The 26,980-nt window shown below is 42.8% G+C and overlaps 1 protein-coding gene across 1 annotated transcript in view; it reads right to left on the bottom strand.

The window, feature by feature from the left end:
* Positions 1-903: 903 nt before the first annotated feature.
* The window catches only part of LOC149281467 (biotin--protein ligase-like), a 61,984-nt gene continuing 35,907 nt past the window's right edge, over positions 904-26,980 (bottom strand). The window contains exons 7-11 of the mRNA XM_089499309.1: positions 6,254-6,321; positions 5,215-5,375; positions 2,668-2,782; positions 2,236-2,449; positions 904-1,075 (exon numbers count right to left, since the gene is read on the bottom strand). Coding sequence (XP_089355435.1) covers positions 904-1,075; positions 2,236-2,449; positions 2,668-2,782; positions 5,215-5,375; positions 6,254-6,321 — 730 coding nt within the window. The remainder of the gene's footprint in view (positions 1,076-2,235; positions 2,450-2,667; positions 2,783-5,214; positions 5,376-6,253; positions 6,322-26,980) is intronic.

The raw sequence follows: 26,980 nt of genomic DNA, 5'->3' as shown, positions 1-26,980 counted from the left end.
TTTAATGCAAATTTGTATTTTTTTCCCTATATCTGATAGTGAAGGTTAGATACCATAGTATATTATTATTATTTTTATGTTGGGAATATTTACAGCAAATATGTAAAATAAACTTTTCTTTTGTATCGTGGAAGACTTGGTTAAAAGGCCACAATTTCTGAACCGCTTTATATCTTACGCTCATGTCGCTTCCGGCACGGCTACTCGGGACTACAACCCCCAGCACACTCAGCCAGACAGCATTTGTAAAATCACAGATGCCTATGGAAGGGAGATGGTTCTTCTGCTGCCCGCTCCTGCCATTCAAGCCCCCGTCTTCTCATTATTTTCTACGTTGGCCACGTAGGAGGACCGAGAAATACCTGCCCAGCTTGCGGAGTTCACGGCCATCTCTCCATCCCGTGTAACTTTAAGTATTTCCGAAGACCAGGAAAAAGAATCTTTTATTAACTTTGTATCCTTTCCTATTTCTTTAATCCTGTTAACTATCTATACAACGAGGGCATAGAGGGTTATTTCTACGGTGCGTGTGGATGTCACAGAGGAGGCAGGAACCATCTCTGCCACTGCGGTTACATGAAATTTACAAATATATATTTTTTAAACGCCCAACTATCAGAGAAAGACGCCTCGAATGAGAATTATGACTTTTTTTAAGGCAGTTAATGCTCTATATTATCCCAATTTCTGCACGTAAGGTACGGCGTAACTCTGCCATGTCTACACCGTTCCCTCAGTAAGATAAAGTAAACATTTACTAAACGTCAATCTATATAGATGGAATATATAAATTGATATAAGCTTGCCATTTGCCATTCAAAGTCCAGCATCGGATGTTGCGACCAACAAAGGCCATTTTCTTTTGGGAATGTCTTTTTTTTAAAGAAAAATCTAGTGTTAGGATTACGATTGCTTTGGCACGATTAGGTTTCTCAGCATGTCGAAAGAGTTGCCATCCGGATGGACCGAGACGATATCCTTCCCTTCTTGGAGAACCTGCAGAAATCCAGAGTCGTCTAAACCGACTATCCAAGCCAACGGTCCGTCCTCGCTGCCGAGCCGAACCTGGCACCCGCTGCAAAGCAGAAGAAGTCCATTAAATCAAGTCGCTCCAGGACTGGGACGATACCAGCGAGCCGTGCCACCCATTTCATGGAGTTTTTCATGCTAAACATCCCATTGTGCTACCTTTATAAATGTCTAAGAAAATAAAGTAAATGTTTTTCTTTTCTTGGACTGAGCGTCGCAAGGTTTACGTAAATTGCAAATTAAGAGGACAGAAAGTTTTCCGTAACACCGTGAGGCTTCTTTCTGGATCAAACCGATGAGTTTGTTGCCTTCTACCGTGTTGCCAAATCTATTTAGAAGATCAAGGCACTGTTGGGTCCTTTCTGAATTTTGTGTATATATATATATATATATATATATATAACCTGTGCAATACATTTCTTTTCATACACACATATTCAGTATGTGGTGAGCTGTAGTTGAGTTAAAGTCAGATTAATCTCGTCTCATCGTATATACATTTTAAAGAGCCGATAAAGACGAGGCCAACCTCCGAGAAGGGCTGACCTGGCCGTGAATAATGAGCAAGGGCAGGATTGTTCTTTCATAAACTCATCTGCAGCCTTGCGTTTAGCGAATAAACCCCATGGAGATGAATTGTGGAACCCGTCGTTCTATTACTAGGATGCTCTTAATAGTGTGGAAAACGTTAAAATGGACCTTCTCCCAAAACGTCCATTTTTAAGTTCAGCCGAGTAAATAAACCTTGCTAACGATACACGCTATACATACATCACGGGAACCGCCATTTTAACTTTCTCATGACCTCCCACCCCAAAACACGTTAAGTTACTCCTCTCCTACGGTTGTGGGGGCCCGGAGAAAGCATTCCTCAACATGGGGCAACTTTTTAACCCTTCGCTGAAATGCATACGGTTGCAGGGAGCAGCAGATTCCAGGCATTAACCGGCTCTGCTAGGAACGTGTTAAGTTCTTCGTCAGCTGAGCTTATCAATGCTGCGCAATGTTCTTATCTACAAGACAAATGTAGGAAATATTGTGCACACACCGCATAATTAAAAACAAGCTGTCTAATCCCAGCGTACAGGGCATGTACGGCCTACGATAAGCTATCTGAGTGTTATTTCAAGTATTCAACGGGTGAACTTTTGCCCCGTGCTGAGCAAATGGGGAACGAGCAAGAAAAAAAAAAGGGCCCCCGCTCACCTATGTACCCAATGTTTGTAGTAAAGAGGCAGAACGCCATCGGGTCCGTCCCTCTGAAACGCGTTAATGAGCTTTTCTAGAGCCGTCACGGATCTGGCAATCAAGTAATCCACCCTTAGTGGTTCAATATTTGTCTTGTTTCTCCTGTTATGCTCCATGACGAGGTCATTGATACAAATTGTTGGGTTACTATTGCTGACGTTGAACCCGCAACCTAGAAGGCAGAGAGAAAAGCATACAGTGCATTATATTATATATATTTATAAAGGCTGTAGGTGGGAATCTGCGATAATTCAAGTTCTTTATGTTCTTTATCTGCAGAGGTTTATCCTCGAATGACCGAATCAGGGACGGACCGGGGAAGAGAAGCGACCCTGGTCGCGGTGGGACGGGGCAAGAAGGATTCTGCGGGTAAAATTACATACAACATACCGATTAGAATGTGAAAAGTATTCCCCATTAACGTAGAATTCACCAGTACTCCGCCAAGCTTCATCAGGTCGCTGTAATATATATCATTCGGCCATTTTACTTTTAACTCGATATCCTGTAAATTAAAAAAAAAAAAAAAAAGATGTGAAAGAAGAGAGCAAAAACTTGTATTAACGTAAAATTATTACATAGGTATACATTCTATGGGATTATTAAATACAGAGACCCCCTGTTTTTAAAAAAGGTTTACAGAATAGAGCTAATAATTTACTGGGGGGGGGGGGGGAGTATCGAAGTTTGAGTTAAATTTCCCGAAAATAAACATTTAAGAGTATTAAGGCAACCACAGCATCAATATGGGAGAAGGGCCGTAAAGCCGGGATAAATCGCACCCCCCCCCCCTCCCCGCACTCTACCCAAGCATTTTAAAAGGTGAAATAAAACCGTATTTTCTTTGCCAATTCAATAAGCGTATAAGTCTATGGCCCTCTTCAAAGCGAATCCATCTGCTTGCGTTTAGTGGTTGTGCCGCGAGCCCCCCGCAGGAGAGACGTCGATACGTGCCCCCACACGGCTTACAAAGATTTAAGGCAGAAAGGTCTGAGGTTTGGGAAGAGCGGCAGGGGGTAGGACGCGACGTGCCGGGTTCCCATGCTGTGTGTAAAGCTAACGGATGCCGAAGAAGGCAGCCACGACTGGTCGCCCATTCCAACCTTCTCTTTCTACTGGAGACACCTAATATAGAGGAACGCGACTGATGAATGGACGCGGGGCATTGATACATTGGGGGGGGAGTACTGGTGTAAATGTGCGGAACGCGTTGCTTTGATGTGATACGGGAAACACATGGTTTTGTTAAACGCTCCTGTAGAGGGGCAAATGCTTATGGTTAGCAAATATTAGAGGACTCGGTAACAGAAATATAAAGTGCTAAACAAGACGGCTTTTCATCGCAGACGTCGGGCTGTTCTGTTTTCTCAGGAGAAAACCCGCTAACGTTTTTTGCACGTGATGAATTGCTTGTGCAAGAGAAGGAAAAGCCAAAGTAAATGGGATTTAACCTATCAATACCTAATTAGAATAATGGTCGGATAAATGAATTGTATAGACGAGGAGTGGAAAAAAAATCCTTAAGAGGTTTCAAGGCTTTCAATGACACCTAGAGCTTCGAAACCTACTCTCAGCATATTAAAGGAATGACTTCTGAGCGCTCTACAACGTTCATTACAAAGATGGACAGCATTGATCTGATATATATACATATATATATATACATATATATATATATATACACACACACATATATACATACACACACACACACATACATATATATATATATATATATATACACACATATATACACACACACATACATATACATATATATATATATATATATATTGTGGCAAGGTAACGGAGTCTGTCTATATCAGTTGCAGATTGGAGCGCTCAATATTCCCAGCATGAAAGGGTTAATAGATGGAAGTCAGCCATTTCATAGAGAGCGCTCCAATCTGCAACTGATATAGACACAATATATATATATATATATTATATATATATTATATATCCGATATATGTCATACTGGAGCAAATCTCTGGCATTGGGGTACAAGAAAGTTACCGTATGTTTGTAGCAAACCTGGAAAAGACAGCGAGAGATTTCAATTGGTCGACGGCTAATTAACAGATAACATGAGAGGTGAAATCTTGTACATTAAACATTTTTTATGGTTGCTACAAAAAAAATAAATATATATACCGTATTGGCTCGGATATAGGCCGCACTTTTTTCCCCCACTTTAAGTCTTTAAAGTGGGGGTGCGGCCTATATTCGGGGTCTAGCGCCCGGGACATGTAGTCCCGGGCGCCGGGCAGGCAGCGGGGTTAGGATACAGATCCCCCGCAGCGGTGCAGGGGACCTGCATCCTACTCCCCGATACGCTCAGACAGCCTCCCCTGCCAGCACTTTCCACGGGGGGGGGGGGGGGGGGGGGTTGCCGGCACGGGAGGTTGTCTAAGCGCATCGTGCGGTTGTCTAACCGCACGATGCGTTTTCCTCTGGCCCCCGACTTACCGGAGCAGACTCCCGGGTGTCTTGCGGGGCTGGCGGGGGACATCTACGCAATACGCGTATACAACTTCCGGTGCCGGCACATCCGGCACCGGAAGTTGTATACGCGTATTGCGTAGATGTCCCCCGCCGGCCTTGCAAGACACCCGGGAGTCAGCTCCGGTAAGTCGGGGGGCAGAGGAGGACAGTGGCAGCATATCTGGGGGGGGGGGGGGGGGACGGACAGTGGCAGCATATCTCGGGGAGGGAGGACAGTGACAGCATATCTCGGGGGGGGGCAGAGTGGCAGCATGTTTTTTTGGTGCTTTTTTAAAGAAAAAAACTTTTTCTTTAAAAAAGCACCAAACTTTTAGGGTGCGGCCTATATACGGGGGCGGCCTATATCCGAGCCGATACGGTATATATATGAGGTATTACTGCATAATAAACGTGCGATCCAGGCTGAATTATTAGAATAATAACGGTGATACCTCGTATCCAGGTAGAGACCTCACAGACTCCACCACGGCCAAAGCCATTAAGTGCTGCACGAAGGCGATCCTCTGCCCCAGCTGGGAGGACAAAGGCACCGAGATGTGTAATGTGATTAAGGCGCAGCCTTTGGGACTGAGCCAGACGTTCCCACCGCGACCTGAAAATCGAGCAAACAACCAAACGGTGAAAACGGGCACGGAGCGGCCCCCCCATCCTGCGCGTGCCAGATGTATGAGCAGCGAGAATCAGTAGAATATCCAGAGGCATAGCAAGGGTTAAATGCCCTGTGTGCTTTGAAAAGATGGATGAGATAGATAGATAGATAGATAGATAGATAGAAGATGCATACAGATATAAATAGATAGATATAGAAAGATAAATATATAATTATACATACATAAATATAAAACAGACAGACAGAGATAGATAGATAGATAGATAGATAGATAGATAGATAGATATAGAAAGATATATATATATATTATAGATAGAAAATACATACACACATTTATATATACATAAAGTATATAAACATATATGATGTATACATATCCATCTTGTTTGGGTGACCCTTTGGCATTTAAAGCCTATGTGCTGCATGCTCCTCTGGCACTTAAGGGGTTAACAGGCTATATTAATTCAATACAAACGTTTAACTATATCAACCCAATCTAAAGATCACGAAGGCTTCAGTGTAATTTCTTCATTTGGAGGAAATGCAGATTGTCGCATCTTGGTCTACATCTACTACGCGTATTAGTGGATGGGTGAGAATCATGGGAGTTGTATTCCCCCAGCCCTGGAGTAAAAGAACCCTGGAAGTAGACAGGTTCCTCTACTGTTACCCCCAACGTGATGTTTCTGGAGCCACAAACTTGGGTTTTATCAGTAAAAAGAAGCATAAAATCCCATCCGCCATGGTCTATATAAATAAGAAATGAATCACACTTGGGTTGGTTTCCAGAAAAAAACATAACAAATTAAGAAGTTAACCTTCCAGGAGTATGTTTTTTTTATTGGTAGAAAGTGGCTGACCTTTGCCTTGAGTCTGGTGCGCAGCGATGGCGATTAACCCCATTTCCTTCGGTTCATGAAACATCAGCCTGAGAGTGATGGGAAAAGAGCCGGTCGGTTAGAACAGGAAGCAGCGACGAATAAAAGCTAATTAAGTGTGAAATGAGCTATCAGCGTCGCTTGGCAGGGATAGAATTTGTCTCGGGAGAAGCAAAACCCGCTCTAAACACAGAACGCGCTGGGATTAGAGCGCTAAACAGAGCTGTCACGCCTATCGCTTGTGTTACTATTTTTACTGAAAACGTTTCCTTTACAAATGATATTTTTCAGCGCCGACCTTTAACGAAGACACAATTGTGACACTGTATGCAAATTTGTCTTCATTTCCCATGATCCTCGACAAAGATCGGATTGAAAAAAAAACAAAAAACACTCAAACAGGAAGTTAACACCGACTTCCTGGACTCTACCGGCGTTCCTTTAACGTGCTGCGCATGAGCGGCGTGCATTTGAGATTGTATCAGGAATATTTTAGTGACGTAGTTTAAAAGTATGGAATCTATTCTATCTAGATGTAAGAATTGTCATTTCTGATAATCTGGCATATGAGGGATCCTCTATATTAAAAAAAAATAATAAAAAAAATTAAAAATGATATATATATTATATACACAGTCGCTCATTATAATTGGTATCGGATTTGAGAATAATTACATACTTGCAGATACTCCAGTTTAAATTAATTAAATTGGGTGAAGAATAACCCCAAATTACGCCCCATCCATGTATTCCGACAGATGCCAACAGAATGTTGGGAATTATGTTTTATATTATATAATAAACTATATAATTATAAAAAATAGTCCATGGATTGAATTATTCATACCAGCCGGGTCGCTGATTACTGCTTATATTTCAAGAAACATAATTCAAACCAGAATATATGATTTAATATACTAAATAAGCAAAGAATAAGGAAAAATATCATCCATGCTTTGAAAAGGATTGCTCATAATAATAGTTTATGTATTTTGCTGATATTTATTTGATGTATTCCCCAAATCTGTACGGCACTCCGGAATTAATCCCGTTTTATTTGGAAGATCTATGAGGTTATTGGGTTTAATGAAGTTCTATAATATAGCCTCAAGTTATGTGAATATCTCAAGATGGCACCTTTACGGTAATTAAAGGTCGGGCCCAAGGTCGCTCGCCATTGGCTGCGTTGGCTGAAGGTACTGCGGTGTTTAATAAATTCTGTAGGGTTCAGCAAAACAAAAATAAAATGTTTAACAAGCCGGCGATAAATTGGTTTCAAAGTAACGCTGTCCCCGGAGAACTAATTAGAGCTCAATAGTATTACCATTCGATGGCATGATGGATGGTTAAGAGTCGCAATGGCTCATGCTAACGGCGTTTAACACGCAGACAAAACCTTTACGAGGATAATAAGGGACCTTAACGGCGCACATGAAAGTTTGGAAATAACTTGCTTTGCTTTAAATGTTGCCGTACGGACCAGTCATTAGCTAACGGGACGCGTCTCTAATAACATAATGAGAATGATGCTCATTATTAATAGCTAATAATGCAGTTATTGCATTAATAATAACTAATAATAATTACTGCAGGGTCTGCACTTCTCACAAACCTCTTACCACCAAAGGAAAAAGAAACGGGTATATCATTAATATTTATTGCCTCGGACTTTAAAGGCGCAGTTCCATCTATAACACTGAAAAATGGTCACTGGGGTAAAAACTCAACTTAAAATTACATAATAATATAACACATGGAATATTTTTTGCATTCCGCATACATACACCCATCAATACATAGAAAAGGCTGGAACTTCTCATTAGTCTGTAAAGGTCGGTCCTTTAATAAATATTTGTTTTCCTATATATAGAGCGCTGCATGAACTAGTAACATGGCCACCGGTTAAAATCTCGGATATTCTATAAATTTTTATTACATACGTATATTGTATTTATCGGCATACAACACGCAGGTAGGGTTTCTGCTTCGTATTTTAGTTATAAAAGTGCGTGTTATACGCCGACAAATACGGTAATTAAAAACATCCTTCAATGCTTGAGTTTCACTGTTTTAAAACATCACCTACGTGATATATATATATAGTATAGATATTACACACACACAAAATATATAGATATTACACACACACACACACACACTATATATATATATTACACGCATACATACAAAATATATAGATATTACACACACACACTATATATATATATATATATATATATTACACGCATACATACAAAATATATAGATATTATACACACTATATATATATTACACGCATACATACAAGATATATAGATATTACACACACACACACAATTTTTTTATGTATTATATATATATATATATATATATATATATATATGCCTAACATATTCAATAAGACATCATTATTCTCCCCACTTCTCTGCTGTCCCGCGTGGTTTGAACAGAGCGTTTTGAGTCGTAGCAGCGCCTGCCGGTTAGACAGTCCGTCACGGACACTCTCGCCGCAGAAAGGTGGATACGGGGACCGCTGATACCAGTAAATCAGAAACAGGTGAATGTTCCTTTCAGCAGACGGAAGCAGTTCAGAATCTTTGTTGGGGGTGAGGAGAGGAATGAATGCATTAGCATTGTCTTACATTGTAATACCCGATAAATTACCCGGCCATTGTTGTAGGAGAATAAAGAACTATTCCAAGATTTGTTTCCTACAGATCCTCTCTCCGTGTTTTACACAGACCGGGGCGGTTGGCTGGAAGTCGTCGGAATATCATCGGTTTTAAAGCAGATTTCCAGAGATGCCCAAACAGCTGCCAAGTGTCTGTCTTTGAGGTCCAAGTCACTTCCGATCCCGATGCAGTTGGGGTAGACCCCGCAGAAGGATTCTGTGCCAGTGTTTGGCTGCCCCATCTGTCTATCACCTGAGCCAGCGTGGGTTCACAATGGGGTAAAAGAGTGTCTTGCCAAGAACTGTATGCCCAACAGGGTAACTAATAGCACTCACAATCCAAATACGAAAGTGAGCGCAGAACGCACTGCTTATTACGCGACGCTCCATGAATGCAGAAGGAGCTGGTGCAGGGAGAAAGGGGCATTTTACCCCAAAACGTCTGCCGGTGGCAGCTCTTTTCTTTTCTATTTGCGGGTAAATGAGAGGGTAATACCCCAGCATTAAACTAGTAATCATTGTCAAAACTCATTGGTTTCCACATTCATCCGTGAACCAAGTACTATATGAACAGTAAGGTCAATCTAATCATCACATTATGTACTACACTGGTGGTGGGGGGGGTAGATAAGTGGGACAGCCTCCCAGCAGTAGTAGTAGATATTGATACCATCTAACCCCTGAATATAAGACAAGGGCCAAGGACTTATTAAGGTCAAAAGAGATTACAGCAATAAAAACAGATGACGAGATGGGCTGAGTGGTTCTAATCTATCTGCTATTCTACAAGGAATGAAAAAGATTCTAACCTTCAGCAGAGTAAGAGCTGTAAAACATCTAAAGAAGGACCAATCTGGCCCAAGACAAACACTAAAAGAAAATTCCCCAATACACCTTGGGGATTTATGATGCCCCTGCTGGGGCAACTAAGCTCATCTCAGGTACAAACATCAGTGGAAGCCCTTGCAGCGTCTGTCGGGGCTGACGCAACTTAAGTTGGAAGCTGAGCAGGACGTCTGAAGAAGTCCCATAAATGTCGGTGGCCACAGTCTATGGGATCTTAAACTTGTTCTGTGAATAGTAAATTTAGCACCACCGTGTCCTTCACCACCAAGTCACGCTACCAGTCTAACTGAGCTGGCATTGGATCCAAGGGAAATCTAATAATGAATTACCTAAAACGTTCTTTTGGCCATTAACTGATCCATAGAAGACAGTCACAGACGATGCTAAGAACACCAACAAAGAAGGAGGTGCAAAGCAAGAGGAACCACGAGTTCATTCACGGCCACATTCACAGATTACGAACGTACTCGCTATACCTCCGCCTAGAACGTTTAGAAACCGTGAGTGAATGGGTTAAACGTCATGACTATCGACAGCGTTAGTAAGGGTCGAGAAAGAAGTCTACGAGGGACTTTGAAGCTTCTAGACGCTTGGCAGCGGTTTCAAAACCTTATTAATGAGCTGAGTGGATGTTTCTTCGGGCCAAGAGGAAACCCTGGCAGGAGCGCCGGGGAAGTAGCTAATGCAGCAGCGGTGACAAATCGAGGCAGACGGATTTATTCCTGCTATCCGAGATAACTCTTGGGGCATTACCGCACCGTTCCGAGGCTACAATAAAAGTTCCTCAACAGAGTTTCCATCACGAGGCGCAGGAAGCCGAGACGGCGCATTCAGATCAACTGACTGATGTTCTACGGGGCGAAAAGTACACCTAATGGAGCAGAGGTACAGATCTTTATTGTGTATTATTCCGTATCTGAGCTTCGTGAGAAAATACCTATAAAATAAAGAAGTCTGACAAAAGAAACTTATCATAACCTTTCCTACCGGCCAAGCCCCAAACGGCAACATAATATTCTAATGTTTCATATGAATTCTAAAAAAAAGACATAAAGCTACAAGAAAGATAAAACAGATCAGATAAATGGGGTCGCAACCTCGGAGACAGACTTTACATACACAAAATAATCAGGGGCAATAAAAGTTACTGGTTTCACTTCTGCTCGTTAGTTTTACCCTAAAACAATAGGTAAATAACATGCGTCTCCAATATGGGGGAGCATACGGCTAAATCCCTTTATATTACGTGTGTGTGTGTGTGAGTGTGTGCGCGTGTGCATGAATGGGCACCCCCCCTATAACAAAAATGCTCTTCTTTGGCCATTTCTCTATATTGCTCAGATCATCATTGGCCTGTTTTTTTTTTTGTTTTTTTTTAAAGGGAGCCACATTACGCACAAAGGTGTGACGAAATGGGTTAAATATATAATTATTCTATGTTTATAAAACATTAATATTCTGAAGCATTATTGGAGGGTGCGAGTACCAGAGCCAACGTGCGACATCTGAATGAAGCCAAGCACGACTTACTCCGGGGGCTTATTAATTGACGATGAGGTTACTTCCTAAAGACAATATTTGTGGAACTAGTCAACGATGAGATCCATTTGAGAATGTTTATTCTTTGTTCTTTTCTAAACAATACAAAAACTTCCTGAGCTCTGGGGATGATACCGGCAGCATCGGTCACTATAACTGGGGACCGTTACCGAGAGGGTGGTAGGTAGATGAAACAGCATCCCAGCAGAAGTGGTAGAGGCTACTACAATGAAGGAACTTAAACATGAGCGGGATAGGCATACGGCTCCAGAATCTAACACAATACCATGGACTGATTAAGGTTGGAGGCTTTCTGGCAGGGCAAATGGGCGGACTAGAAGGGGACGGCAAATTCTATGTTTATATGTAACTTTCCCATCTGAATGAAAAAGGCATTGCACCCCCCTACATATGAGACATGCACACACCAGGCATGTGGATATACATCCCTAGGAACTTTTCAGGTTGGCTCTTCCTCTTCTGGGGGAGTGGCTTTCTTAAGGGGTTTGGCTAGTAATAAGTAGGCGGGGAGTAGGAGGGGTAGTGGGTAAAGAGTAGGCGTGGCCAACCACTCATCTGCCTAGAGAAAAGGAAAAGTGACCTGGAGACCCGGGGAAGCAGGACTTCAACCGGACACACCGAGTCAAACCCTAACGTATACTTTAACATGGGTGTAATATGGTGGTTCTAATGGTTCAGCTCTCTAAATCATGCAAATGAAATGATAAATCTCCATAAATAGGAGCTTTGCTGAGCTGGAAATTCCACATTCAGCTACGAGACCAAAAAAAGAATATTTTCCAAAAAACATAAGGTGATTGTAGAGGAAAGAATACGTATCAAGTATCACTTTATTCTGTGAGAAATATTATGTGGTTTATGCATTCATTTTTCAGCTCGTGGATTTAATGCCCATGAAAGTGCTAACAGAAATGAAATGTGTATTTCAGCAGAGCGGGCGCACAGCCAGACTTCCAACCATGCCGGCTTTTACCCCGCAATCACTCATACGGCTGAAAGAGAATGATCAGAGAAGAACGGAGAACGTGGGCATAGCGGTCGAGGAAACTGTCCGTGGAATTGGAAGAATGCGCGGAGCTTAATAAAACACCTTCCTGCTATTGTAAACAGATCGGTTTCCTCTGCAGACGATTAAAAAGCGCGGAGACATCTGTTACGGACACGGTGCATTCGGGGAGGAATAATACCTGGGATGTTTGGACGTGAAATACTGCATTTATTGACACCCCCCATGCCTAAGACACAATAAGACCGCGTTCAGGGCTGGGACGCTGGTTAAAGTCACCGGGAGGGACGGGAATTGAAGCAGAGTCTATCAAAGGGCTTTGGCGGTACATGCAGCCATTGAACGGATACACGCCGCGGTCTCTTTTTAGATTCAGGAGCCATATGCAGTTAACTTTTACCACTTCTGCTGGGAGGCTGCTCCACTGATCTTCCACACGCCCATGACATACTATAACAGTCACACGTGTTTCATTTGCTCACCCGCTGACTCGAAGCATGTTGCTGGAGTTTATCACACGATGGAGCTGTAGGTGTTTAATATTATCACGGAGTCCGGGGAACCTTACAAAGCGGGTTCCGCGAATAGAAGTGACATTTCTTCGTGCCAGACTGGTTTTCTTTGCTACACCTGGCCTACTTTCGTCATTTAGGATTTTTATTACTTTTTTTTTTTTTTTGCGTAGAACAAAAAGCTACATGTTTCTCATCCTGGAACATGTCTACAAAACCAACGAAAGCCTCATCAGACGCACTTAAAGCTCCCCAATCGATAACTAATAGAAAAATGGAATTATCCGACACATCTATTGTATTTATGTATTTATATGGTATTTATATAGTTTAAAGCGCGCTATAATATGGTTTTATACGGATTTAAAAATACAAAAAAAATTATAAAATTTTAAAAAAAACCCTCCTTCGTTCAATATGGTGTTTTAAGATTGTGAACATACTGGGGGGGGGGTTGCAAGTTACAACAAAGATCATTCGCTAGAACAATCGCGCGCCAAATAAACATGCAGCTGACAGGCTTATCGCGCACTAAATCCCGCCATTCACATTTGGACGAAGAAGGCAAACATTCTACGGAAGAATGCTTTGACTGATAGATACGGAGAATTCCCTCTGATCTGCCCCTAGCCCCGCGGAACAATGCAGCCCGTGGGATGAGACTCTATGTACAAAGGGATTACGCCATCGCCGGGCCACTTACATCTTATTTCACAAGGAATTCCAGCGGAGCTTGGAAAGGAGAGACGTGAAAAAGGGAGCGGACGGAGGTTATACGGCGACAGACTGCTGATGAAGAGACCCGGGATCTCGTCCCGAGAGCTGACCGCATTGTAGACGTTAAACAGATAAAAAAAAAGTCAACTTGGACTGGGAATTAATAATCAAGAAGAAAAAAAAAAGTGGTTTTGAAGATATTTAACAAGCTTCAATACAATACCTGTATTTCTACGGTATTAAAACCAGACATTCATCCCTTGACGTTTCCATAAAGCCCCCCAGCCCTCCGCTTTGGCCACGTTGATACCGGTGTCTTATCCCGTAGCTGGCCGGCACCCCACCCCACATCGCCTTTCTTCCCCTCCAATTCCCTTTGTTATAGGTTTTTCTCCACCCAAAAAAGTAAAAAAATAAATAGAAAAAGGTAGACGCGGTTCTGTTATTCTAATGATTTTACCTTTTATTTTTCTTACATTATTCTGCTGTTTATTAAAAAAATGGGAAAAAAATACATTTTTCTGCTGTTTATTACAAAAATAAAAAACGATAAAATTAATTTTTTGTTCAGCTTCAAATGTATTAACTTTTAGGGGGGAAATGTTTTTTGTTTTTTTTTACATGTTTCATAACTACATGGTCTATATCACTGATATTTTTGATTCTGTAACCCCTAAACTTTTTTTTTTTTTTTTTTTATTGATAGTCATTTTTTATTTATTTACTGCCCACATTTTACCAGTAACTACCAATGAAACCTAAGCACAGCCACAAAGAAAAATGCTTTGGCATTTTTTTTTTACATTTTTATATATTCAATTTTATTATTATGAAATTTGAATCTGTGAAATAATACTAAAATACCAATTTTTTCCCCCACTTTTTATTTCCAGGAGATAAAAAATAAAGGTTCTTTTGACTCGTAAGCGCCGCTCTGCATGCGGGCATTAGGAATAGCGGATACTGGATGCTAGAGGTGAAGGTTCACGGAGGCTTCATAAGCCGGGTACGAGCGAGCTTGGTAGCCACATGACCTGCCCAGCGCTCCAGCAGGTTAACGGCCCTGATTGAACATTGCTGCTAATTAAGTGCTCTCGTGTTTCGGCAGGGCCGACCCATCGCCTCCTGTACTTGTTCATGACTGCAGCGGCACTTTGAGGAATTATCTCCTGATCAACTCAGACAGGAGGACCCAGATGGTCTCGGCGAGTCCTCCTGCGGAATAAATGAGGATTAATACGAGCACAAGCGCTCACCAGGTGAGAAAGGCTTGCTGTGACCTCTCTGCGAGAGCCATGGTGCGGTGCGATATTCACACAATTCCTCGTTATGCCGAGAGATGACGCGCTACAGCCGAGCGACGTGTATCACAAAGCAATGAATATCAGCCTCATTAGCAACATGTAAATACTCTATGCTAATTATCGCGGCCCACCGCTGGTGACCTGCACCGACCGCGTCATATAATGTAACCTTTCTTACGCCATTACGACGATATAAACAAAAACATTATCAGGAAAGACTGAGGGGTTTCAGTATCTCCGTCTTGGAGAAAAGAAGAGAAAAGAAAGGAGATAAAGGGATTTCACAAAGTAGAAGAGGGGAGTTTATTTTAAAAGAGGGGAAATATTAGAACCAGAGGTCGGATGTAAAGTTAGGAAGTCTTATTCACAAACAGAATGGTAGACTTGTGGACCCTGACAAGTATTCTGATTCCGCATAAAAAACCCCATAATCAGGGTCTGGCTGATGATATTCCTGTATGAACGCCCCGGGGCAGACCTCCAATACCTCTGATACTTTCCTTGTGCCAAGGATGGGAGCCAGCGATGACTGAACGATGGCCCGGGAGGATGGGGTGAGAGTATATAAGAACTTACCCGCTAAGTATCCCTCTTGCGGTAGGACACTCCATCTTTGGAACTTGAATTGCTCTTTCTTACCTCTGATTTCCGTTTTCTAAGAGCTCAGAATGATTGTTGTATACAAAATATATTGTAATGTTCTTGATAACTACAGAAACTACAGGTCAGACATGATGTCACATAGGAGTGACATCATGGGGGGTATCAAGGGGCAAGAGATAGATGCCATTCACCCCACATACCTAGAAAACTAGGTTTTTTGGCGACATATATCCCACTCAGCACTGGAGCCGATGAAAGGAAATGGGCTTGGTGGTGGGGTGAGGAACGGGGTCAGGGGGATATCATAAAAACTTAAAGTGATCTCTCAGCTATCAAATGCATTAAAGTTCATATGATGGCCGTCCCTTCAACGCACTAAAAGATTAACAAAAAATTCTAAACCAGAAACATTTAATGCTTTTCCTTTTTTATCTTAACGGTCTGGTTATACTCTCCCAATTTTATATGAGATTCACGTGAACACAGTACGATTACCTTGTCCTCTACCAGCCGGACTGGACATCTGACAATAAGTGATCTCAAAACACAAAGCGTTCGCCATACGCCAATTCATTCCATTTAAAAAAAAATATCTGGAATCAAATGAAGACAGAGTTTCCATGTAAGCAATATCAATGGGAACAAAAATAACACAGAAGTGTGGCAGAACTGGTTTGCATGCATAAATGTGTCGGGATAGTTAGGGTTAAAGAAAAAAGCATCACAGACGGAAACAGTAAGAGAGGGTGATCGTTTCTTACCGCCAGGCTTCATTTGTTTATTACAATTCGAATCACGCGTCAGAAAATAAGATTCCAGCGTGTGATTCCTGATTATTTCCAATATCGTGTTGGGTGCAGCTAAAAATGTTATGAGAGGCATCGGCACGTCCTTTAACCAACTCCACTTTTTTTTTTTTTTTTTTTTTTTTTAAAGGAAATAGGTTGCCCCTGAAAAAATACAATAGCCTCCTTCAAAAAAAAAAAAAAAAATGTAAAAAAAAAAATTACAAGTGTTCCAAGGAAACTAGAATCATGGAAAACTATACCTCCTTTTTATATTATTATTATTATCATCACTAAGCTATATCTTTTTTATGGCGGCAGAATAAATTGGGAAAGCGTGTTTTCTTTGAGGTTTGTTAAAGTACAATTTTGGGATCGGAACAATGAAGCGTTAATCACGCGATAAGCTTCGGGCCGCGCATCAGTTTAATTGGAATCCGGCTATTGGGCAGTCGAACTAATTACGTTTAGCGTCTCTCTATCTGGTGGATCGCTTGGACAATGTCCTTGTGTGATGTCTTCTATACGACGGTCAAGCTTCTTACGGCCGGATAAGTGTCACAAAGAAAAGGAGTCCTTCGCGTTAGTCTGGGAACTGAAATGGGCTGCTTTAAGTGTCTTTTCTTCCATTTTTTTTTTCTAACCGTGCCATTGATTTGACCTTTCCGAAGGGAATTCTGGGTGGATTAACATGTAAAGCAGTAGTGAATTTATTTGAAAGAGAAAATGAGATCAGCTATTGATCACACAAAGCACCCGAGCCCTGGGTACGCTAAAACGAAGCTTGGCTAGTAAAAAGCAAAGGATATTACGCTGCGGTGTTTTATTTTAGTTTTTTTAATGCCTTGGATAACGCATTCCGCTAATAATAAGAACTGGCTCTGCTGACCCCTCCCGCGAGGAACATATGGTCTTCCCGAAAGAAATGTAGAATTTGGAGCCGGCAGGAACCAATTACCAGGACCGGCAAAAGGCAGCAGACGTGCGGAAAAGCCATCTAAAGTAATAAAGTATTAAAAAACGCTAAAGCATTTCCTCGTTTAGTAGAGAATATCTTCTTGGAGGAACCGATGGTTTCCTTACAGCACACGGCCGGCGCCGATCCCAAAAAACAGCCGTGGAAAGCTCTCACCCCCATCAACGAAGGCGCTGAAAAAGGCTTTGCATCTGTCTAGTTCTATAGGAAGACAATTATTTATAGGTTATATTCACTCTAAGGGTCTTCACAGACTACGTAAAAAACAGTCCCAGGAATCAGGACAACGGTTGTGCAGATCAGACCTAACAAATGCCCAGCGGGCCACTGGCGGACAGCCCCACACACTCACCCCCCGTAGCGTGCGACCACCAGCTGGATTTGTCTGGCAGCCCCATTACGTGAGCATAGAAACGTTGTCATCAGGGGGGTTTTTTTATTCTCAGTTTCTAGGCCATCAAATCAGGGTCGGCGTCCACGTCACGTGACACTTACACATTCCCTTAAAAATTAGGAATGTGGTAAATGTTGGCCGGAATTATTTCTGGGGAGGGTTCGGGCATTCGGCAAAAATGCGAATGAAGCCTCTAAAACTGTAGTTATGAATAAGTAGGTGGAACGGCATCTTTAACTCTTTCAGTTCCCTTTAACTCTTTCAGTGCCAGTCACACCTGCTCTATTGAGTTTTAGTTACTTTTACTATTGGGTTTGGCATATATGGAGGGGGGGGGCATGGGTTATCATGCAACGGGGGTGCCCTTAACTAGATGCCTTGTCCTGTGGAGAAAATATATATCTACAAAACTATTTACCTAAATCTAAGCACAGCAAAACTATGAAAATGTCCCATACGGAAAAACGTGTCCCGATCTTTCCCGCTCGAAGGGGGAGCAAAATGTAGCACTGGCCGTCGATGAACTCCAAGTCCTACGAGCCTTCTCTGTAGTGGAGAAGAAGAAGGAAAGTGCCAAGTCGTCATCCACACTTTAAAGCTCTGTCAGCGCTTTATCGGATTTCACTTTAATGTAATCACTTCACGCAAACTACATTCTTAGCGCGTCAATAACTATTACATTACACGGATAGAGGATGCAGTAAATGGGTCGCTCCGTGATGAGCAGGACGGGGGGGGCAACACTCAGCGGACTCGTTTACTATTAATCCACAAAATGCTACCCACGCCAAAACCATCAGGTTATTAAACGGGTTGGAATATATAAAACATACATGATTCACCTAAACACAACAAACACGCTACATATTTATTTTAGATTAGTGGGAAGGGGCAGCAGGTCCAGGAGGGCACAGTCTGCCCACTGCAAAAGGACGCCCTCTTAGGTGATCAGGCCCACCAGTGTGCTGCTGCTCAATGGGCCGGTTACTGGGAATATCTCTGGTGTCCCCAGCTGGCCCATTTACACATTGGAGGCTGTGCTGAGCCCGCAATATGAGATATTTTGGGGGCCATACTGAGGACGCCAGCTGTAGCTGGGACAGTTGGGGGCATTGCCCTGGGCCAGACCTAGGCCAAAGATAATCATGCCTCTTACACATGCTGCAAACATAATAGGATACAGCTATTGGTATAACACGCAGGGATGGGAGACTCCTATCCACTCTCATACCTCCCAACATTTGAAATGGCCGAAAAGGGCCACTCTTGTTTTAGGGAGTGGGGTTAGAGGGGTGACCAGGTGGCTGGGGCTCTAACAAGACACTCTATGTACCTCTGTGACCCATTGATGACTTTGATTTGAACTTTGGGTTTACTCTGAAACATTCACCTACTAAAAGTTCCAATATAGCAACATTATCTATAAAAAAAGATATATCATGGCAATTATTAAAGAAAATCCCACTTTGCATTTCAAGTTGATACGGAGAGCCATCAGCGGAAAGATCCAGAAAGAGATTGCGGTTTATGGATTGGGAAGTACATTATCATTGATCTTCTGCAGATCGATATATAAACCAATCTGGAAATGCGCCTCGTTGAGCCAATCCTGTTATCTACAAACTAAGCTAGAGAGTCATTAGTAAAAAACCCAGGCGCAGGCGGGCAGCGGTGGGATCTCGCTCGCGCAGGGAAATCTTTGTAAAAGAGATTAGCGAGGATTTGGGAGCTGCTAGGAGCCGATACCGTTTTTAATGGAAGACCCCTAAAAACGGACAGAATCCATTAAAGGGTCCGCTTCCTAAACAAGAACGCATGTTAAAGTGCATGTGGCGGCTGGAACAGTCCCTTTAAATAGCGCTCTGGTGTTTAGCGCACCGGACATGAATCTTGCTTTAAGCTACAGTTCATCTCGTGTGAAAAGGTAGCACGATTTGGTGAAAGCATTTGCCTATTCAGGCCAGCGGCTGAATAATGATGTACCTGCCAGATACAAGCAGCTACGTGAACACGCTTACACTCTTACAGCGTGACCACGTGACCAGATCCGCCACGCAAGCAGCAAAGAAAGTATGTGGCCCCCAGTAGGTTGCCAATCTAGGCCTGGAGCTGGTTACCCGAGTACCCACAATGCTCCTCAGGTCCTGCCCTCAATCCCTTAGGTTTGTCCCATACATGCTTTGATTCCCTCTCTGCTGGGAGGCTGTTCCACTTATCCACCACCCGCTCAGTCATTTTTTTTCTTATCATACATCTGGTCAATCTTCCTCCTCAGGCAGGCATTTCAAGAAGTACATTTTCGAGTATTTATGTATCTAAGCAACATTTGAGTCCAATAGATCTTTTTATTTAATATATAAAAAAAGCGGCCATAGCCACGTACAGCCCCAGAGACAGCTTAATTATTATGTAAATAATACAAATATTTTAAAAAAATTGCAGTAAATTTGGGGGAAAATGTAATTGAATTTTATATTGATTATATATATAAATATATATATATATATATATATTATATATACAAAATATGAAAAATATTATATCTATATATAAAATCTTAGATATTTGCAGGCATGTCATTTTTTTGACTTCCCTTTGACTGCTCCGAGCAAGGAATACTTTTTTTACACAAATATTATAATTATTCATGAATATAATTACAATATTTGCGTTACTGAGATTTTATATACTGTGCGATTCCCAGTAAGCTCTGCGCATGTTCGTATAACTCCGTTCTTCCCCCCCGTCCATAAAACAGAAGCCGCGTTGAAAGCTACCTGGTACAAGCCCAATTCATCCGGCGCTCGCCAACTTACCAACAGCGAAACTTGTTATTACTTAAGTCGCTGGAGAGGTCTGCAGCCCCCCCGGAGAACAAACGCCGCGTTTAAACATGATAATACCAAAAGTACCAACAGGGTCACGGCGGTCCCTTCCAGACGCGGGGGACGGTAATTCTTTAAACATAGGGGGACTTGTTTTTTAAATGAACCGCAATTTCAATGCAAGCTTGTATGTCAACTGCAATCACGAGACGTTGTCAAGAGAAATAATGAGAGCTTGTGCGTTCCGGGGCACTCGGGAGAGCCCGCCATTTAGCCGTGAAATATAATACACCCAATCAGGGTTTTAATACGGCGAACTCGAGACTCCACGTTAATCCCGGCACGGAACTTTTTTTTCTTTGGTGGCAAACAAATATAAATTGGAAGCAAAACGCTAGCCTGTTTCCTGAAATTAGGGAATGGGGTTCTATAACAATGCGGACACCATGGCTGTTTATGCCGTTTATTGACGGCTGACGTTGAGCAGAGAAGGAACGGCTCCTGCAAACTCCTGCCCCGTAGGAGAAAGGAGAGAAGCTGCCAGAAATCCCTCCATCACCTGCGCCTCGCCGGGAACCCACCCCACACCTCGACAAACCGCACGGGCTTCCCGTTACTCGGACGGCGGATCGGGGAGAAGGGCAGAAAAAGCGCTCTCTCAAAAGCGACCTTAGGTTCCGTGTTATACACAAACGCTTCTGTTAGAGCCGTTCCATGTTGATGTAGAACGTGTCGGGAGATCAGGTGACACTTGTGGACTTCAAAGACCACAAACACACACAAAGACACACACTTAAGGCAGGTCGGTTACTTGGGCTGCGTATTAACAAGGAATCGATACGTCGCTCTGTGTTACAGAACACGGCCGCGTGTCTACAGCGTGCGGCCAAAGAGGTCTTCTCAGCCCAACGGAGAACTCCTAGAAGAACAGACCTCACCAAACCAAAACGTGCGCCCTGCTTGAGTGTTTACCCCACTCGGGACACTTTGTGACTATTTACACATCACATATATATATATAGTTAGATTGTGGGGTAGGGAGCCCTACGTAAGTTTTTGTTAAGCAGGAAAGAGCACATAGAGCTTCGCACAGGGGTGGGATTCACAAGATGTTTGACGCCATCAGTTTCCATCTTTACTTATCAACACGTACATCGCTCTCCCATAACCTTCCTGAACATTACATTGGATACAGAGCTAGGAACAAAAAGACATGAGGAAAGAAATACGGGAGGTAGATCAGTAGAAGAGCCCTCCGGCAGAAGTGGTAGCGGGTAATAATCATCTCTGGCTCGCAGATTCAGTGGAATACACCATAATTAGCGAATCCTTTAGAGTATCTTATATGGGAAGATGGTTGGAGAGTGCAGGGGCATGATGTCATACGTCAGAGGCCATCAGAACACGGTCCGGCATAAACCGATGAAACCTCAAGTGTTTCTAACTAAACACAGAGTACATTTCCACGTATTTTCTTCACCTCGGATCATTCAGTAGTCGCCCGGCACGTACAGGCCAAGTTTCCACATTAGTAAGCGTGTGTAACGGTACGAGCACCTGTCATCGTGTTCAGACTCTCGGCCAACGACGCTCCTGGCGGCCCTTCATGGCCCTTAACAAACCCAGACATCCAAAGACTTTCCAGTAACATCATTCAGAAGCCACACAAAATAACCCCCACGTAGACCTCCTCGGACTTCACGCTCATTTTAAGCGCTAAAGGGTTGCGAAACATATAAAGAACCCCATAAATCCAGTTTTTTTAACAACTAAAGTATATTTGGTTTTTTTCTTTTAATAAAAGGAAAGCTAACTGTACTAAAAAAAATAATCAGAAAACGAGATTCCACAAGAGACTTTTCCAATTCTTTTAATTATTTTTAAATTAGGGAAATTAGTATAGATTTTTTTGCACTCTAGAAATGTAAGCAATGGGATTAAGGAGGATCATAAAATGTGTTTCCCCGCAGAAAGGATAATAAGGAGAAAAAGGCTCAAATTGTAATTGTTCTGCGATAATAACGTATATTTTTCTATCTGCTCGTTTGATGAAAGGTACCCAAGACGATCGCTTTATCTTCCCAACATCGTCTTCTGGCCATCCTTACTGACTGAGGTCCTTGCAAGTGGATCCGTCACTTTCTGAAATCCTTCACCACCCTCCAAAAGTTTGGGGTCGCTTAGCACTTCCCTCGTTTTTGAAAGAAAAGCTAATTTTGCCCAATAGAATAACATGAAACGGATCAGAAACCCAGCGCAGACGGTGTTAATGTTGTAAATGACTGGAAACGGCTGGTTTTTTTTTTAATGGAATCTCTTCATAGGCGCACAGAGACCCTACAGATCAAGCGGGGGGGGGGCCTCATTAACTGTCCCGTTAATTGTGTATAAATTTGCTCCGGGATCGTCTGTCTGATAGAAGAGGGAAATTTTGATCCGACAATAGGCTAGAGACCTCCGTAATCGGATACTTTATTTAACGGTTAGATGAAAATGCTTCTGGACATTTCTACCATAAGTAACGTTCTGAAGGATGTCGGGTCGGCAGGAGGGAGATGTCCCGGCGTTCCGCCGGTTTCTTCGGCTTTGACGGGCAGGAACCTCCCATGAAACAGATGTCGGAGCTCCGGAGCGGCCTTTCCCAGCATCTGCTTACAATTTCGAGACAATTGTAAATACACCACAGAAGGTCAATTGGGCCAATTAAGGTCTATGTGTAAATCTACCGCGACTTTCTTTTATTCCGGGTTTCTTTGGCTTTCTTCTTCTTCTTCTATATATTTTTACAGGAAACAGACTTTAATAGTGACCCGTGTCAACTTTCATTTCACGCTTGTACAAAAATAAACACTTTTCGCCCTTCTATACCTCATCAGCAGGGTTATTCCCCCCCAGCTCGGAGAGCGCTTACTAAAACCTACAACCTTCGTCAAAGCGGAAAAGTATTTGGCTTTTAAAAGCTACAAGAGGCGCGCAGATATTGTTTCCAGGCACAATATATTGTTTGGTTTCACGCCATTAATTAAATTGGGGGCTGTAAGTCTTTACCCAAATATAAAATAACGCCTGGAAATGGATATTGCAATATTGGTCCAAGAGAGGATGAAGCCAATGGTTAAAGGTGATACGTTTTATCGAGACAGCGTTCTGTATAGTGGTCATTTCTTGCCTGTGCCAATTAGTCCTAGGGGCAATTCCAGGGGACCAGAGAAATCTACCCCACAGGCTCTATAAGCCAGTTGGGGAGATTTCCCATGAAACCGGCACGTTTGGCTAACCGGCGCAGACCTTCTCCATTTATGTTTAAGATGTAGGACTTCATATCCCAGCTCTCAGCATAGTGGACAGGCGCAGACGAGGCAAGTGGTCGGGGGGCCACCGGTTCCATCATCTTCAACTTCACCAGACCTCGGGGGTCTCTGAGGTTAACATTTGAGCCTCATACCTCCAAAATAGTTACACTGGTTCCCAAAAGACTAAGCAAACCCTCTATTGTGATGTTACTGCGTTCATTAGTTAGTATGCAGTTCCCCTTTAAGATGTGTTTTAGAATAATGAAGTCTATATACTCTCAGCTTTAACTCACCCGCTAAACGTACTAGTAGTTCCGATGAGACTATCCCTTTAAAATATATACAGCACGGATCCGACAAAGCTAAAGTTCCAAGTCTCCCAGCCATTCCGTGTGGATGCGTGTTAATGGCTTTGGGCACCGTGGACACTCTAAAGACTTCCAACACCACAGCATGCTAAAGAGGGTAAGAGGCCAACAAACGGAAAGGAGTGAAGCCATGTAACCCTATTAGAACCCCAGCCTGCCTGCCCCTAAACGGTTAAAGGAACAGGTACATAAAAAAAAGACACTGCTCCTTTAACTGCTTCATGACAAAGCCTGTACACGTACGGGCTCACAATGCATTGTTTTAATGGGTTTCAGGACAACCTGTTGTCCTTAAGGGGTTAATGATATTTAACAGACAGAACGATTCGGAGTCTTGAATTGGGGAACTGAGAAGACGACACTTAGCCGCACTCGGTGGTCTCCCGCAGATCTCTATCATAAAGGCAAAGCCTGGTTCGGGATGTCTGGCTACGCAGAAAAACCTTTGTAGCCACAGCTGTTACAGGCAACTAATCTCAGCATTATAAGCCAGCCACAGAACTGCCACCAGCCATGGTCTTCTTCCTGCGCGGCTCGGGGGCTTTACGATCACGCCGTACGTAGATCCTTTGCATTTAACTCCAAAGTGTTTTGTGTCTTTTGAGTACACATTCGGGATGATTTTTTGCTTCGTGTGCGGAGAAGGATCCGATTCACCGATATTATCACGGATCGGCTACTTCCTATTTATAAAACTGGCGGTTTTTTTGCATGCCTGGAAACTCAGCAGCCGATTTCTCAGCGGATTGCGGATGAGATGTGAATTAATACACGCTGTTCCGAGGAGTTCCACATAATAAACTTTCCATGAAACGCAGCGGATAAAACGTGTGTGGGGGGGGGAGACGCAGAACAATAGTCTCCTCGACATAAAATCACAGCTAAGCTCACAGTAGCGGAACCTAACCAGGGAAATGAGCAGAGACCCTCAGGGCGGTCTATCGGGGGCATAAAGTGCCACTGCACTGATGTGCGCATGCGCAGCCGATCCAATTGCTCAGAATTTCTAGTAACGTAGAAAGCGATGGCAGATAAGAACCATTCGGCCATCCGGTGTTCCCAACCTCTCAATACTTTCCTTAATCCCTGGTCTTATCTCATATCTAGCTCAGCGTTATGCCTATTCTATGCTTGCTTAAACACCTTTACTTTAGTAGCCTTGACCCCTTCTGCTGGAAGGCTATTCCCCGCATCCACTACCCTTTCAGTAAAGTAATATTTCCTGATGTTACTTTAAACTTTTGCCCCTCTATAGTAAGAACAGGAATGGAGTTTGCTATACCTATGCATGAACTAAAATAGGAAGGGGTTACAGAAACATAGAATAGAAGATAAGAGCCATTCCGTTATTACGGTTACTGCGCATGTTCTAGTAAAAACACTACCCGCTCCCACCAACGCTGCAGCCATTTCTGCCAATGACTGCGAATCCCCATTAATATTAAACTTCTTACAGCTTATACCGGAACGCACGTCACATAAATGCAGGGCTGCGCAACTCTACTTAGAGTTTAGAAGCCAGGAGGCCCTTGTCACTTATTGAGACCTGTTCACACACTGTACAGCTCTGTATAATATGACGGCGATCTAAAATAAATATTAATACATAATAAAAAGGAAATGTTCTCCTTCCAACTTACAAGAGATGCTATATAGAAATCAATAAATTATGAAAATAAATGCATCTGCATACAATATGCACAAAACGCAGTAGAGTTTATACATACATTCATACACACACACATATTTACACACACACACCTGTTCAAAAGTTTGAAGTCACTTAGAAACATCCTTGCGTTTTGGGTTGGTTTTTTTTGCAACTTATGTCCATTGAAATAACATGAAATGGATCAGAAATCCAGCACAGACGGGGTTAATGTTGTAAATGACTATTGTAGCTGGAAACGGCTGATTTTTAATGAAATCTCTTCATAGGCGTACAGAGGCCCTTTATCACTCCCATCACTCCTGTGTTCCAATGGCCCTTTATCACTCCCATCACTCCTGTGTTCCAATGGCCCTTTATCACTCCCATCACTCCTGTGTTCCAATGGCCCTTTATCACTCCCATCACTCCTGTGTTCCAATGGCCCTTTATCACTCCCATCACTCCTGTGTTCCAATGGCCCTTTATCACGCCCATCACTCCTGTGTTCCAATGGCCCTTTATCACTCCCATCACTCCTGTGTCCCAATGGCCCTTTATCACTCCCATCACTCCTGTGTTCCAATGGCCCTTTATCACGCCCATCACTCCTGTGTTCCAATGGCCCTTTATCACGCCCATCACTCCTGTGTTCCAATGGCCCTTTATCACTCCCATCACTCCTGTGTCCCAATGGCCCTTTATCACTCCCATCACTCCTGTGTTCCAATGGCCCTTTATCACTCCCATCACTCCTGTGTTCCAATGGCCCTTTATCACTCCCATCACTCCTGTGTTCCAATGGCCCTTTATCACTCCCATCACTCCTGTGTTCCAATGGCCCTTTATCACTCCCATCACTCCTGTGTTCCAATGGCCCTTTATCACGCCCATCACTCCTGTGTTCCAATGGCCCTTTATCACTCCCATCACTCCTGTGTTCCAATGGCCCTTTATCACTCCCATCACTCCTGTGTTCCAATGGCCCTTTATCACTCCCATCACTCCTGTGTTCCAATGGCCCTTTATCACGCCCATCACTCCTGTGTTCCAATGGCCCTTTATCACTCCCATCACTCCTGTGTCCCATGGCAACTGTAGTTCCAACTACCGCATTTGTGTATATCGTACACACATATTTACATAAATAAATAGATATATATATATACAGTGTGTGTTTTAGCACAATACGAATCTCTAT

This window comes from Sceloporus occidentalis, unplaced genomic scaffold (genome assembly GCF_023333645.1).
Source record: "Sceloporus occidentalis isolate IW3139 unplaced genomic scaffold, rSceOcc1.0.p SCAF_132, whole genome shotgun sequence".
NCBI classification, from domain to species: domain Eukaryota; kingdom Metazoa; phylum Chordata; class Lepidosauria; order Squamata; family Phrynosomatidae; genus Sceloporus; species Sceloporus occidentalis.
This window is presented reverse-complemented; position numbering and strand designations above follow the sequence as displayed.